Below are 13,360 nucleotides of genomic sequence, written 5' to 3' on the forward strand. Positions count from 1 at the left end.
CGTTGTCGGCCAGCTTCTTGTGGGACTCCTGCAAGGAAACTTTAAGTGGGGTACCCAAAAACAACAACAGCTTGACCCCGGGGCTGGGGGGGGGAACTTTGCCCCTCTAGATGTTGCTGGACTCCCATCTCTCAACATCCCCTCCTGCGGCTGGGGACTCTTGGGTCTTGGAAGTCCTCCTTTTTGAGATGCTTTCGGTACCCTTAGATCTGGAAGGGAACAAGCAGTAGCTCGTTGGCCACCAAAGGGCAGCAAGAGGCATCCAAGAACATTTGTTGCGTATAGATAAGCCGACAATCACGGGGTTGGAAGGCACCTCTGAGGTCATGCAGTCGGACCCAGTCGTTCAGCATCTTTGCAGCTACAGCAGCCCTGGAGGTGGGCAGATTTGCCCCGCCGTGTACCCACAATGCCCTTCTTTTGAGACCGCGGCCATTTGCAGGAACAGGCAAGCGAGTTCCTTCGATCCAGGTACTTCCATAAGGAAGGCAAAGGGGTTCCGGAAAAGGGACGTCATTGGCGTGGTTGTGTTTGACGCTGCTTTCCCGCATCGCAGGGGGTGGAACCAGATGACCTTTGGGTGGCCTTTCCAAGTCGACAATTCTGTGATTCTATGGAAGATAACCACATAGCCTCTGCTTAAATACCGTCAGCAAAGTCTGCCGCTTCCCCTTTTTCCTCCCTCCCCTTTCCATATCGGAGATGTCATGATTTGCCACTATTATTATTTATTATTTATTGAATTTATCTGCAACCACAATCTCTTGCCACCCTCCCCTCACTTCCCTCCCCCCTTCAGCTTCAATTGCCCCCCGTTCCTGCCCCACTTTTCTTAGGCCGCTTGTTTTATTCCCCGCTGTTCATTTTGCCCTGCGCTGTGGGTTAAACCACAGAGTCTAGGGCTTGCTGATCAGAAGGTCGGCGGTTCGAATCCCCGCAACGGGGTGAGCTCCCGTTGCTCGGTCCCAGCTCCTGCCCACCTAGCAGTTCGAAAGCACATCAAAGTGCAAGTAGATAAATAGGGACCGCTCTGGCGGGAAGGTAAACGCCTTTCCGTGCGCTGCTCTGGTTCGCCAGAAGCAGCTTTGTCATGCTGGCCACATGACCCGGAAGCTGTCTGCGGACAAATGCTGGCTCCCTCGGCCTATAGAGCGAGATGAGCACCGCACCCCAGAGTCGGACACGACTGGATCTGATGGTCAGGGGCCCCTTTACCTTTACTCTTTTTTGCAGCGGTGGCTGAAGCCTTCTAGCCCTAGTAGGGAGCTCAACAGTAGGGGGCAATGGCAGGCGGAAAGGACCATTCTAATTTTGTCTCCCCCCTGCTGAGTGGCGCAACACCGAGACTGAGGAGGAGGAAGATGGTCACGCGCTGCGGCAACCGTGTGGACTGTGACAACAGCCTTATGGTCATACTGTTATAAGAATTTTAAGGTCTTATACGGTGGTACCTCGAGTTAAGTACGTAATTCATTCTGGAGGTCCGTTCTTAACCTGAAACTGTTCTTAACCTGAAGCACCACTTTAGCTAATGGGGCCTCCCGCTGCCTCCGCGCCGCCAGAGCACAATTTCTGTTCTTATCCTGAAGCAAAGTTCTTAACCTGAAGCGTTATTTCTGGGTTAGCAGAGTTTGTAACCTGAAGCGTATGTAACCCGAGATATCACTGTATATATAAAATGAATGTTCATAACTGTACAAGGCAAACACATACATAAATATATAAACCACATGTCTGGAATCTGTACAGGAAAACAGTCCTAAAGCCATTTTGACTCTTTCAGCCAAATATTTCTCTTCAAGGAGGAAGGAAATGGAAGAAACCTCCCCATTGTCTCTTTCTTCACAAATCCTGTCTTAAGGGTGTGTCTGTGTATGAATAGGGTGAGCCTGTGACCTGGATTCAGGAATTGAGTATTTATCATCAGAAAAGAGTGGCCAAAAGGCCCAGGTAATGCAATCAGTGATCCATTATCAGGCATCCTGGCAGACAGGAGAAAAACAATACAGATTTCTGCTGTAGACCGCCCCTTCTATGATGTATATATGATGTATTTGGGGGTGGGCTGTCTATATAAGGGCTTGCATGCCAATGTTCGGGGTGCCTCCTGCATGTGGTTGTGAGCAACAGTTAAAAAAGATCAGGCTTACTAGCCGCTTTGCTTCTCAATATTCTCTGGTTGGCCTGTTATTTTTTCCTACTGATAGAGAACCTACCAAAGGACAGGTCATGATCATTCGGCTAGAAACTAGCCCAAGGTGTACAAAATAGCAAATAGACCGGAACGTGCAGGAAATAAACAATGGTAGCAAATGAATAAAGGCGCCAGGGCACACTCCCGCCCAAAAGATTCCTCCTCCCTTCTCCATAAGGTAACCTTGGCCCAAAATCTTACAGGGAAATTCCCCACTTCTGATCTAGGTGGTTGTGTGGATAAAAGGAGGAGGGAGAGAATCATGGACGCCTCCGTGGAGAAAAAGCTTGATGGCTACAAATGTCATTCATTAAGGCTATGCCATCTCTCCAGGCTTTGAGAATAGGGAGGTCCCTCCTGCCTCCTGCATGTGGTTGTGAGCAACAGTTAAAAAAGATCAGGCTTACTAGCCGCTTTGCTTCTCAATATTCTCTGGTTGGCCTCTGTTATTTTCTCCTACTGATAGAGAACCTACCAAAGGACTCTATATGGGCTCTTGGGTACCCCATAATGGAAAAGGAGCAGTTTTTTTCTTAGAACACTGACTAAACATTAGGAATAACTTTATGGCAGTAAGAGCTGTTTTGACAGCGGAGCAGACTCCCTCAGGAGGTGGTGGACTCTCCTTCCTTGGAGGTTTTTAAACAGAGCTTGAATGCATTCAATCTGCATTGAGATTCCTGCATTGCTGGGGTTGGACTAGATGACCGTTGGGTCCCTTCCAATTCTATGCTAGATGTAAAGTTAAGCCAGGGAGCAGGGTTTGTTTTCCTTTGCATGTTAGTTGGGAAGGATCGCAGGAGCCCTCAGAGGCGCAGTCAGGGCAAACTGCTACCTGAGGTTCCCCATGATGTTGAAACTGCACCTTTAGCAAGCGAGAGCTTTCACTCTGCTTTTTGCCTCAGAGTAGCGTTCACATATAAATGCAGCCATGCAGATCTATGGCACAACCACCTTTGAAATACTCAATCTCAATATACTTTATTCGACCGATAGTCAGAAACAAAAAACATTTCTCAATACAAAGATAAACATATAAAACTGAAGGCATCAGAGGGATACATAAAAATATAAAACTGAAGGCATCAGAGGGATACATAAGTGGGGTATGACCGCGCTACTAAACCTCCTACAGATAACCCACATCAAGACATTCGATTATATGTTTCCGACACTTGAAATACTGTGTACCGTTCTGGTCGCCTCACCTCAAAAAGGATATTGGAAAAGGTCCAGAAAAGGGCCACCCAAATGATCAATGGGAAAAGGCGAGCGAGAGGTGACATGACAGTTTATAAAACTACGTGTGGTAGTGCGGAGAAAGCGGATGGAGGAAATGTTCTCCTCTTGGAACACCGGACATTGCAGACATCTGCTGAAGCTGAACGCTGAAGATTCAGGACAGATGAAATCAAGGACTTTTAGAGTTCAACTGTGGAACTCACTGCCACAGTTGAACTCTAGAATTCTAGTCTTTGATTTCATCTGTCCTTAATCTTCCAGCGTTCAGCTTCAGCCACTTGAAATTTCGGCTGGAGGAGAGGGCGACCGAAGGCTGTTGGCCACAATGGCTCTGCTGCTCTGCCTCCACCAGTTCCTGAATACCAGTTTCTAGGAATCATGAGTGGGGAGTTTTGCTGTTGCGCTCAGGTCCTTTTTGTGGGTTACTCTCCCGCCCCAGCCCTGCTCCCACAGTGGTGTTTTACATCTCCATTATGTCCAAAATTCACCATTAAACTACAAGCCAGTATTTCCATTGCAGATTTTATTGCCATTCTATTATATTTGCTCTGTGCTTGCGTTCTCCTGCTCTTGTGACTCCCGCCCTAAATTGCAAGGCAAAACCATGGGAGATGGGCGTCTGTGTGGAGTCTGCCAGCCTCGAGTCCCTGATTAGATGGCATCCTCATCTCCATAGATCTCCATCGTTCTTATAACAGGATGTTGGGCAACCCTCTTGACTAGTATCTTTGGTCATTTGTCACAGATGCTAACTCTCCTGAGCCAGGGAAAGGCTTGGGATGAGGTGTGTATGGTCCACGCTCGCCAGTAACCCTTATCCTTATGCGATGGTTTCGTTTTACTGAACCGACGGAGCCACGCCGCTCTTGCCTTTGCAAATTTGGGTCTGAGATGCGCGTTGGCTCGCTAGAGGCGCATCATCTTATGCAAATAAGCCCCGGCGGGGATTCCACTACTTGCTCCTCCCGACGAGAGGAATTGATGGCGGTGGGCGGGTCGTTTCTCCGAATTGAGAGCCGATTAGAATCGCTTTCGATTTCTCCTTCCTGCCTGGCTGCGGAGCGGGGCGGAGACCAGACTTACTCTCGGAGGCGCCGCGCGGCTCTTGCGCTCGTTCCGGACCAGGTAAGCCTCGGAGGGGCTGGGGGGGGGGGGAGAGAGAAGCGCATCCAAGAGGGTGGATCTTTCTTTTTACAGATAACATTTGTATTTAACCATAATCAATTATATACATCATGGGATTCCCTGAATACTCGTACTTCCCCCGCCCCCCCCCCATTGCTTCCAATATATATCTTTTCTTCCCTTACTTCTGCATCTAATTATATTTATCCAAATTTGTTTATATCCACTTTTAATCTTACAAAATTACAAGTCCTGCTAACGTCTTTAAGTGTTTATAGTGATCTTTAAGGTATTCTATAAACTTTTCCCGTTCCTTAAATTTCTTATCATCTTGGTGTCTGATCTTCCCGGTCATTTTTGCCATTTCGGCATAGTCCACCATCTTGATTATCCATTCTTCTTTGGTTGGAGTTTTCTCTTATTTCCACCCCTGGGCAAAAAGCATCCTCACAGCAGTCGCATACATAAAGAGTCTTTTCAGGTCCTTTGGTATTTCTTCAGAGGGTGGGTCTTTACAATAGAGCAGGATCTGGGAAGGGCAGCCAGCAGGAGTTCGTTTGCACTTGGGCTCTCAGATAGAACTCTGCACATGCTCAAAACAATCCTCTTTGCAAAGAGGCAGGTTCTGTGGAACAGCACCCCTGTAAGATAGACTAGTATGAGTGAAGATTGAACACACACACACCGCCTTAAAAAAATAAAAAATCACCCTGACAGGAGTTCTAATTTGAGTAAAATGTGGGGGAAGGGGACTATATGTTGCCATGATTATGACCCACATTTTTGGCAAAAACCCTTATTGGGACCAATCCCAACATTGCCCAAATGTGGTTTTTTTTGGGGGGGGGAGGTGTTCCCTCATACACCCACACTGCTTCAGTTATTATTTCTCTCGTATGGAGGGGGGGGGGCTGAGGTAAGCGCGCCATTCCTGTCAGCCCTTGAGAGCAGCAACATTTTGTTGCAGTACCCCACTTGTCCTTGCCTCTGGCCCACTCACGGATCTTGTATGTTTGCCCCTTCCCTTTCCCTCTTTCATGGTTCATCTCTTCAGGCGGCTGAGACTTCATTGAAGGGAGATGGCAGCAAACATGGAAAATTTGCCCGAAAACCTTCTGTTGGATATCTTCGTCATGGTTCCAGCAAGTGACCTCATTTGCAATTGCCGGCTGGTCTGCTCTCAGTGGCGGGACTTGGTAGACCTGCCAGTTCTGTGGAAGCGCAAATTCCAAAAACAGGACGACGACTCTTCTCCAAAGTCATTGGCTTTCTACATTTTCTCCCGCCTCAAGAAGAACTTAATCAAGAACCCTGATGGCCAAGGTATGTCCCCGTTTATCTGGGAGAATAAAACGCTCTTGGACAGAAATCTGAATTATAAAGCCTATAGGAACATAGGAAGATGTCTTACACTGAGTCCCATTATTGATTAATCCAGCACAGCAATGGTTACACTGGGGCGGGAGAATATATCGTCCAAAACCGGCTTGAAGTTCACATGCTAATTTTTTCATAATATTTGAGCTGATACACAGTGTGTGTAAGGGCCAGGCGATATCTGGTTTTCAACAACGGGATAACCCACCAACTAAACACTGCAATGTTATCAGCAGCTAAACCTCACAATATCACCAGCCAAACATTGCACTCTTGTCACCAGTTAAACAATGCAATCTACCACAATGTCTGAAATAAGGACGGAACTATACAGAGGCGATCAGGACAATGTCCTGGCAACTGCTACTACCATACTTAGGGGTCGAAAATGGATAAATGACAATATTATCAAACACATTCTGTTTTATCCGCAGGCAAGCCAAAATGCATCCCAACAGGACTACATCCCAGTGTGGTGTAGTGGTTAAGAGCGGTAGACTCATAATCTGGTGAACTGGGTTCGCATCTCCTCAGCCCACTTATTTGAAGTCTCTTAGCCCCACTCACCTTACAGAGTGTTTGTTGTGGAGGAGGAAGGGAAAGGGGAATGTTAGGGTAGTGTTAAAGCGGGATAACAAATCCAAACTCCTCCTCTTTTGGCTTTGGGTTTGGCTACCAAATGGTGGTATTCAGAACAATTCAAAGTGTGGCGGTGAGTCATAGTGAATACAAATAATATGGGACTGCCAGCAGGCCTGTTAGGAGACAGAAGCAGCAGCAGTGGCAGAAATAGCTTGCCATGACCGTGGTATGTGTTGGCAGTAGCAGCGACAATCTGCAAGGCCTCACGGTGGCCTTGAAAACCAGTTATTGCCCAGCCTATCTATCTATTTTTCTATCTATCCACACACACACACACACACACACACACTCTGTACCATATGTATATAAATAATTGCATCTTCTAAATAGCCAAGCACCTTGTTTTTTCCAGGTGTGGGAACCGAGAGGTTGCTGAACTACAACTCCCATCTACCCCAGCAAGCAAGAGAAATGGCCCAGGATGATGGAAATTGTAGATTAGCAACATCTGGAGGGCCAAAGTTTCCCTACACCTGCTCCTCAGAGTAGACCTGTTGGAATTAATGGACCCAAGGTAATAATGTCAGTAAACCTCAGGGTTTCTAATAATTAATCATGCAAACCAAGCATGATAATTTAACTACGGTCGTTTCCAGACTGCCTGTTTTTTGCCCCTTCATCCTGATTGTTTGCCCCACATTTAAGGATACTGGCTATTTATTGAGCAAATTCATTTGTGAGGAGGTTTTATGGCATTGCGTCAAGAAGTCTGATTTTGTTGTGTTGCAGGTTGCTTGCACACAATTGCAATGCGAATTATGCGAATGGGTCCCTCTTGGAAACAGGGACAGTCTGAAAGTGGCCTAATCATTCTTGTTTTCTTTCTAACCCATGGGCTACTTCCATGCACTCAAAGCCTCTCCCTTCATTTTCCCCATCACATACGCTGCGTCAGATGGCCTGGACTCCTGGGAAATCCAGACACCTGCCGAGGGCCACTGGGAAACTAAGGAACTGTCCATAGAAGACTCAAAAGAAGTCCATAAGAGAATCAACTATTATCCTATGCATTATGGGGAGAGAGATGAAGATGCTCCTGTTCAGCTCTACAAATGCTTTGCTGCACGTAACGGGTGAGGAACCAATCATTGTCTGAACTCAAATCCACTTAACGATGAGGAAAGGGAGTTTTCATTTGTCCTGGTGCGGGTTCTTGTGCTTCACACTGTATTCTGCATAAGGAGAGCCACCCCCTCAATAAAATGCAAGGGTCACTGAACGGTGGAGCAATTTGCATCACCAAATCCTATCAAATGTGCTGTTCTTTTTTTTTGTATGGACTAAAAGAGTGTGTTGGGAGTGGTGAGAGCCAAATGCTGTGGGTAAAAGGTAAAGGTAAAGGACCCCTGGACAGTTAAGTCCAGTCAAAGGTGACTGGGGTTGCGGTGCTCATCTCGCTTTCAGGCCAAGGGAGATGGTGTTTGTCCACGGACAGCTTTCTGGGCCATGTGGCCAGCAGGACTAAACCGCTTCTGGCACAACAAAAAACCGTAACAGAAGCCAGAGCACACAGAAATGCCATTTACCTTACTGCTTGCTGTGGTACCTAGTATCTACATGAACTGGCATGCTTTTGAACTGCTAGGTTGGCAGGAGCTGGGACAGAGCAACAGGAGCTCACCCCGTTGCGGGGACTTGAACCGCCGACCTTCTGATTGGCAAGCCCAAGAGGCTTAGTGGTTTAGACCACAGCGCCACCCGCATCCCCCAATACTGTGGGGTAGTGATGGTGATGTGGGGGTAGTGATGGTGTTCCTTAATGTCTCAGGCCCTGCAGCAAGTCTCAGCTCATCACCTTGAAGGACGAGGGCTACTGGGACGAACTGATGGATGAAGGCAGACCCATGATTGTGGTGCAGGCCTGGTGAGTGCCAAGTATTCTGTCCCAGCTGGGGTGCAGGGTGTGTGGACACCCCAAACAAAGTTCTCAGCATCTGTGAGATCCCAAGGATATATGTGGTCAGTGAATTAGAGGCAGAGGGGAGAGTCTGCTTGGACCTAGGCTTCAGTCCCAGGGGCAGCTGTCTGGATGAATGAAGGCACATTCCCAGTCTTAGCTGGACATGCCAAGGATTGAAGAAGAGAACTTCTGTATGCAAAGCAGATGCTCTAACCACTGAGCTAGTGACCATTAGGGATTGCAGTTTGTCTACACTTATTTAAAGTGGCACCCAGTCCAAATTGGTTACCAGATGTGTTAATCAGGAAAGCACTGGGACCCATCTTTTAGTTTAATTTTGAATGTTAACCAGACACTTCCTAATATTGAGTCTCTTCACTTCCCTGACCAAAGATACCCAGAAATATAAAAATGCAGGTGCCAAGATCCGGTGCTTTTTTTCTGGGGGGACACAGGGGTACACATACCCCCAAACATTTTGTAAATCTAATGGGAGAAGAAACTAAAAAAAATTAGTTTCTCCTCTAGCACAAATTACAGTGGTACCTTGGGTTACAAATGCTTCAGGTTACAAACGCTTCAGGTTACAAACTCCGCTAACCCAGAAATAGTACCTCACGTTAAGAACTTTGCTTCAAGATGAGAACAGAAATCGTGCTGCGGCGGCACGGTGGCTGCAGGAGGCCCCATTACCTAAAGTGGTGCTTCAGGTTAAGAACAGTTTCAGGTTAAGAACGGACCTCCGGAACGAATTAAGTTCTTAACCAGAGGTACGACTGTAGTTAACAGATGTGTTAATCAGGGAGGCACTGTATGACAGTGTCCCCAGCTCCCAACCCCTCTAGACGGTCTAGAAGGATGTTATGGTCGATGGTGTCAAAAGCCGCTGACAGATCCAGCAGGACTAGGAAACAGCTCTCACCTTTGTCCCTAGCCCGCCGGAGATCATCGACCAGTGCGATACCAAACCAAGAAACACCAGGACTGGTTTGATGAGAATGACAGTGAGATTGAACACATGATTGACAAGAAAAGGAAGGCCTTTCAGATCTGGCAAAGAGATAGAAACTGTGCCACTAAGAAAAAAAACCTATGCCAACGCTAAGGCTGAGGTTCGAAGAAGAACCAGAGAACTAAAAAACACCTGGTGGATAAAAAAAGCTCAAGAGATCCAGCACTTAGCTGACACTCATGATGCACAGAGTTTCTTTAAAGCCACAGAGACCACCTATGGGGGGAACGCAGCGGTACACATACCCCTAAACATTTTATGGATCTAATGGAGAAGAAACTAAAAAAAATGTAGTTTCTTCTCTAGCACAGTGAATCGTCAGCTGTGTTATATGAAGTAATACATGTTCTTTGTACTTTTGTCCATTTACTGTATTTATTTCCCCTGATTTGAACTATAACATGGTGCTTTTATCGAGTCAAAATGAGAGTACCCCTAAACATTTTTTTAGGAAAAAAGCAATGCCAAGATTTCTCTCTATCACCATGTTGTAGTGGAAGAAACAGTGGTGATTGATGTGCCCAGCTGGATCTCAGTTTGTCCCAGGCTCATATAATTTCTTTCTCTCTCTCTCCCCACCCCACCAAAAACAGCTTTTCAAGTGAGTATAATTCGTGCTATAAACTGACAGTGAAGCTGTTGTCTGCAGACTCTGAAGTCCTCAAAGAACATCAATATGAAGAAGCTACCGGTAGTTTGTCAATATGGTTTCTGGTGAGCTGAGCCTGATTTGAAAATACAAACTTTGTTAAATTAGTGGAGGGTGATCTATGAGGGTGAAAGGGGTCCCAGCCACCTCCGTCTCCTACGACGTGCAGGCCTTCTTGTGTAAATATTTCATAAAAGATATATACCACTATATTGTAGAAAACCTCAAAGTGTCTTACTGACAAGCAGCTCAGCAGGTTGACTACCTGCGAGCTTCCTCCTTTTGCTTAACATCAAGCAAGAGGAGAATGGGGATAAAAACTAGTCTGCCTCTGCCTCTCCTTGGCTCTAGCTCCCCCTACTGTTGGCTCCCCCCCTTCTGTCCCTCCAGCCACCGCTGTGAGGGGAGAGGTTGCATCCTGGAAGGGGTAGTTTCCTCTCTGCACCCTCCCCCAGACCCACCAGACCCTTCCCTTTCTCTCTCCTCTCCAGGTTTCACACACTTTTTACAACTACCCTCAAGGAGTCCGTTATATCCTCTTTGAACACAAAGGGCAGGAGGAAGTCTACCATTCTGACATCCTTAATAAGTTCTTCCCAGATGAAGGCCCAAGTGAAGACAGGAAGCCACCCTGGGGTGGGATGAGGGTGTTGCAAAGCAGCATCACACTTCACCCACCACGAATGGCACGAGGAAGACGATTACTACAACTACGACGATTACTACAACTCCGACTCCAACGTTTTGTTGCTGTTGTTGTTTAGTCGTTTAGTCGTGTCCGACTCTTCGTGACCCCATGGATCATAGCACGCCAGGCACTCCTGTCTTGCACTGCCTCCCGTAGTTTGGTCAAACTCATGTTCGTAGCTTCGAGAACACTGTCCAACCATCTTGTCCTCTGTCGTCCCCTTCTCCTAGTGCCCTCAATCTTTCCCAACATCAGGGTCTTTTTCAGGGAGTCTTCTCTTCTCATGAGGTGGCCAAAGTATTGGAGCCTCAGCTTCACGATCTGTCCTTCCAGGGAGCACTCAGGGCTGATTTCCTTAAGAATTGATAGGTTTGATCTTCTAGCAGTCCATGGGACTCTCAAGAGTCTCCTCCAGCACCATAATTCAAAAGCATCAATTCTTCGGCGATCAGCCTTCTTTATGGTCCAGCTCTCACTTCCATACATCACTACTGGGAAAACCATAGCTTTAACTATACGGACCTTTGTCGGCAAGGTGATGTCTCTGCTTTTTAAGATGCTGTCTAGGTTTGTCAATGCTTTTCTCCCAAGAAGCAGGCGTCTTTTAATTTCGTGACTGCTGTCACCATCTGCAGTGATCAAGGAGCCCAAGAAAGTAAAATCACTCACTGCCTCCATTTCTTCCCCTTCCATTTGCCAGGAGGTGATGGGACCAGTGGCCATGATCTTGGTTTTTTTGATGTTGAGCTTCAGACCATATTTTGCGCTCTCCTCTTTCACCCTCATTAAAAGGTTCTTTAATTCCTCCTCACTTTCTGCCATCAAGGTTGTGTCATCTGCATATCTGAGGTTGTTGATATTTCTTCCGGCAATCTTAATTCCTGCTTGGGATTCATCTAGTCCAGCCTTTCGCATGATGAATTCTGCATATAAGTTAAATAAGCAGGGAGACAATATACAACCTTGTCGTACTCCTTTCCCAATTTTGAACCAATCAGTTGTTCCATATCCAGTTCTAACTGTAGCTTCTTGTCCCACATAGAGATTTCTCAGGAGACAGATGAGGTGATCAGGCACTCCCATTTCTTTAAGAACTTGCCATAGTTTGCTGTGGTCAACACAGTCAAAGGCTTTTGCATAGTCAATGAAGCAGAAGTAGACGTTTTTCTGGAACTCTCTAGCTTTCTCCATAATCCAGCGCATGTTTGCTATTTGGTCTCTGGTTCCTCTGCCCTTTCGAAATCCAGCTTGCACTTCTGGGAGTTCTCGGTCCACATACTGCCTAAGCCTGCCTTGTAGAATTTTAAGCATAACCTTGCTAGCGTGTGAAATGAGCGCAATTGTGCGGTAGTTGGAGCATTCTTTGGCACTGCCCTTCTTTGGAATTGGGACGTAGACTGATCTTCTCCAATCCTCTGGCCATTGCTGAGTTTTCCAAACTTGCTGGCATATTGGGTGTAGCACCTTAACAGCATCATCTTTTAAAATTTTAAATAGTTCAGCTGGAATATCATCACTTCCACTGGCTTTGTTATTAGCAGTGCTTTCTAAGGCCCATTTGACTTCACTCTCCAAGATGTCTGGCTCAAGGTCAGCAAACACACTACCTGGGGTGTACGGGACCTCCATATCTTTCTGGTATAATTCCTCTGTGTATTCTTGCCACCTCTTCTTGATGTCTTCTGCTTCTGTTAGGTCCTTACCACTTTTGTCCTTTATTATGGTAATCTTTGTACGAAATGTTCCTTTCATATCTCCAATTTTCTTGAACAGATCTCTGGTTTTCCCCATTCTATTGTTTTCCTCTATTTCTTTGCATTGCTCATTTAAGAAGACCCTCTTATCTCTCCTTGCTGTTTTTTGGAAATCTGCATTCAGTTTCCTGTATCTTTCCCTATCTCCCTTGCATTTTGCTTGCCTCCTCTCCTCCGCTATTCGCAAGGCCTCGTTGGACAGCCATTTTGCCTTCTTGCATTTCCTTTTCCTTGGGATGGTTTTCGTTGCTGCCTCCTGTATAATGTTACGAGCCTCCATCCATAGTTCTTCAGGCACTCTGTCCACCAAATCTAAATCCTTAAACCTGTTCCTCACTTCCACTGTGTATTCATAAGGGATTTGATTCAGATTGTATCTTACTGGCCCAGTGGTTTTTCCTACTTTCTTCAGTTTAAGCTGGAATTTTGCTATAAGAAGCTGATGATCTGAGTTACAGTCAGCTCCAGGTCTTGTTTTTGCTGATTGTATAGAGCTTCTCCATCTTTGGCTGCAGAGAATATAATCAATCTGATTTCGATGCTGCCCATTTGGTGATATCCATGTGTAGAGTCGTCTCTTGTGTTGTTGGAAGAGAGTGTTTGTGATGACCAGCTTGTTCTCTTGACAGAACTCTATTAGCCTTTGCCCTGCTTCATTTTGAACTCCAAGGCCAAACTTGCCAGTTGTTCCTTTTATCTCTTGATTCCCTACTTTAGCATTCCAATCCCCTGTAATGAGAAGAACATCCTTCTTTGGTGTCATTTCTAGAAGGTGTT

General features: G+C 46.3%; 1 protein-coding gene across 1 annotated transcript; it reads left to right on the forward strand.

Annotated features, from left to right (window-relative positions):
* The first annotated feature begins 4,450 nt into the window (after nucleotides 1-4,450).
* Nucleotides 4,451-11,280, forward strand: LOC118087359 (F-box only protein 44-like). The gene is made up of 6 exons (XM_060276264.1): nucleotides 4,451-4,561; nucleotides 5,616-5,884; nucleotides 7,476-7,653; nucleotides 8,349-8,444; nucleotides 10,086-10,206; nucleotides 10,633-11,280. Exons 2-6 carry the CDS (start codon nucleotides 5,641-5,643, stop codon nucleotides 10,903-10,905), a joined length of 912 nt encoding a protein of 303 aa, XP_060132247.1. The 5' UTR covers nucleotides 4,451-4,561; nucleotides 5,616-5,640; the 3' UTR covers nucleotides 10,906-11,280.
* The last annotated feature ends 2,080 nt before the right edge of the window (nucleotides 11,281-13,360 follow it).

Source organism: Zootoca vivipara, chromosome 6, assembly GCF_963506605.1.
Source record: "Zootoca vivipara chromosome 6, rZooViv1.1, whole genome shotgun sequence".
In the NCBI taxonomy this organism is placed as follows: domain Eukaryota; kingdom Metazoa; phylum Chordata; class Lepidosauria; order Squamata; family Lacertidae; genus Zootoca; species Zootoca vivipara.

Coding starts and splice junctions, on each gene's coding strand:
- LOC118087359 (XM_060276264.1), top strand. CDS start 5,641: ATGGCAGCAAACATGGAAAATTTGCCCGAAAACCTTCTGTTGGATATC. Junction 8,445..10,085: donor ATGATTGTGGTGCAGGCCTG/GTGAGTGCCAAG, acceptor CACCAAAAACAG/CTTTTCAAGTGAGTATAATT. Junction 10,207..10,632: donor GTTTGTCAATATGGTTTCTG/GTGAGCTGAGCC, acceptor TCTCCTCTCCAG/GTTTCACACACTTTTTACAA.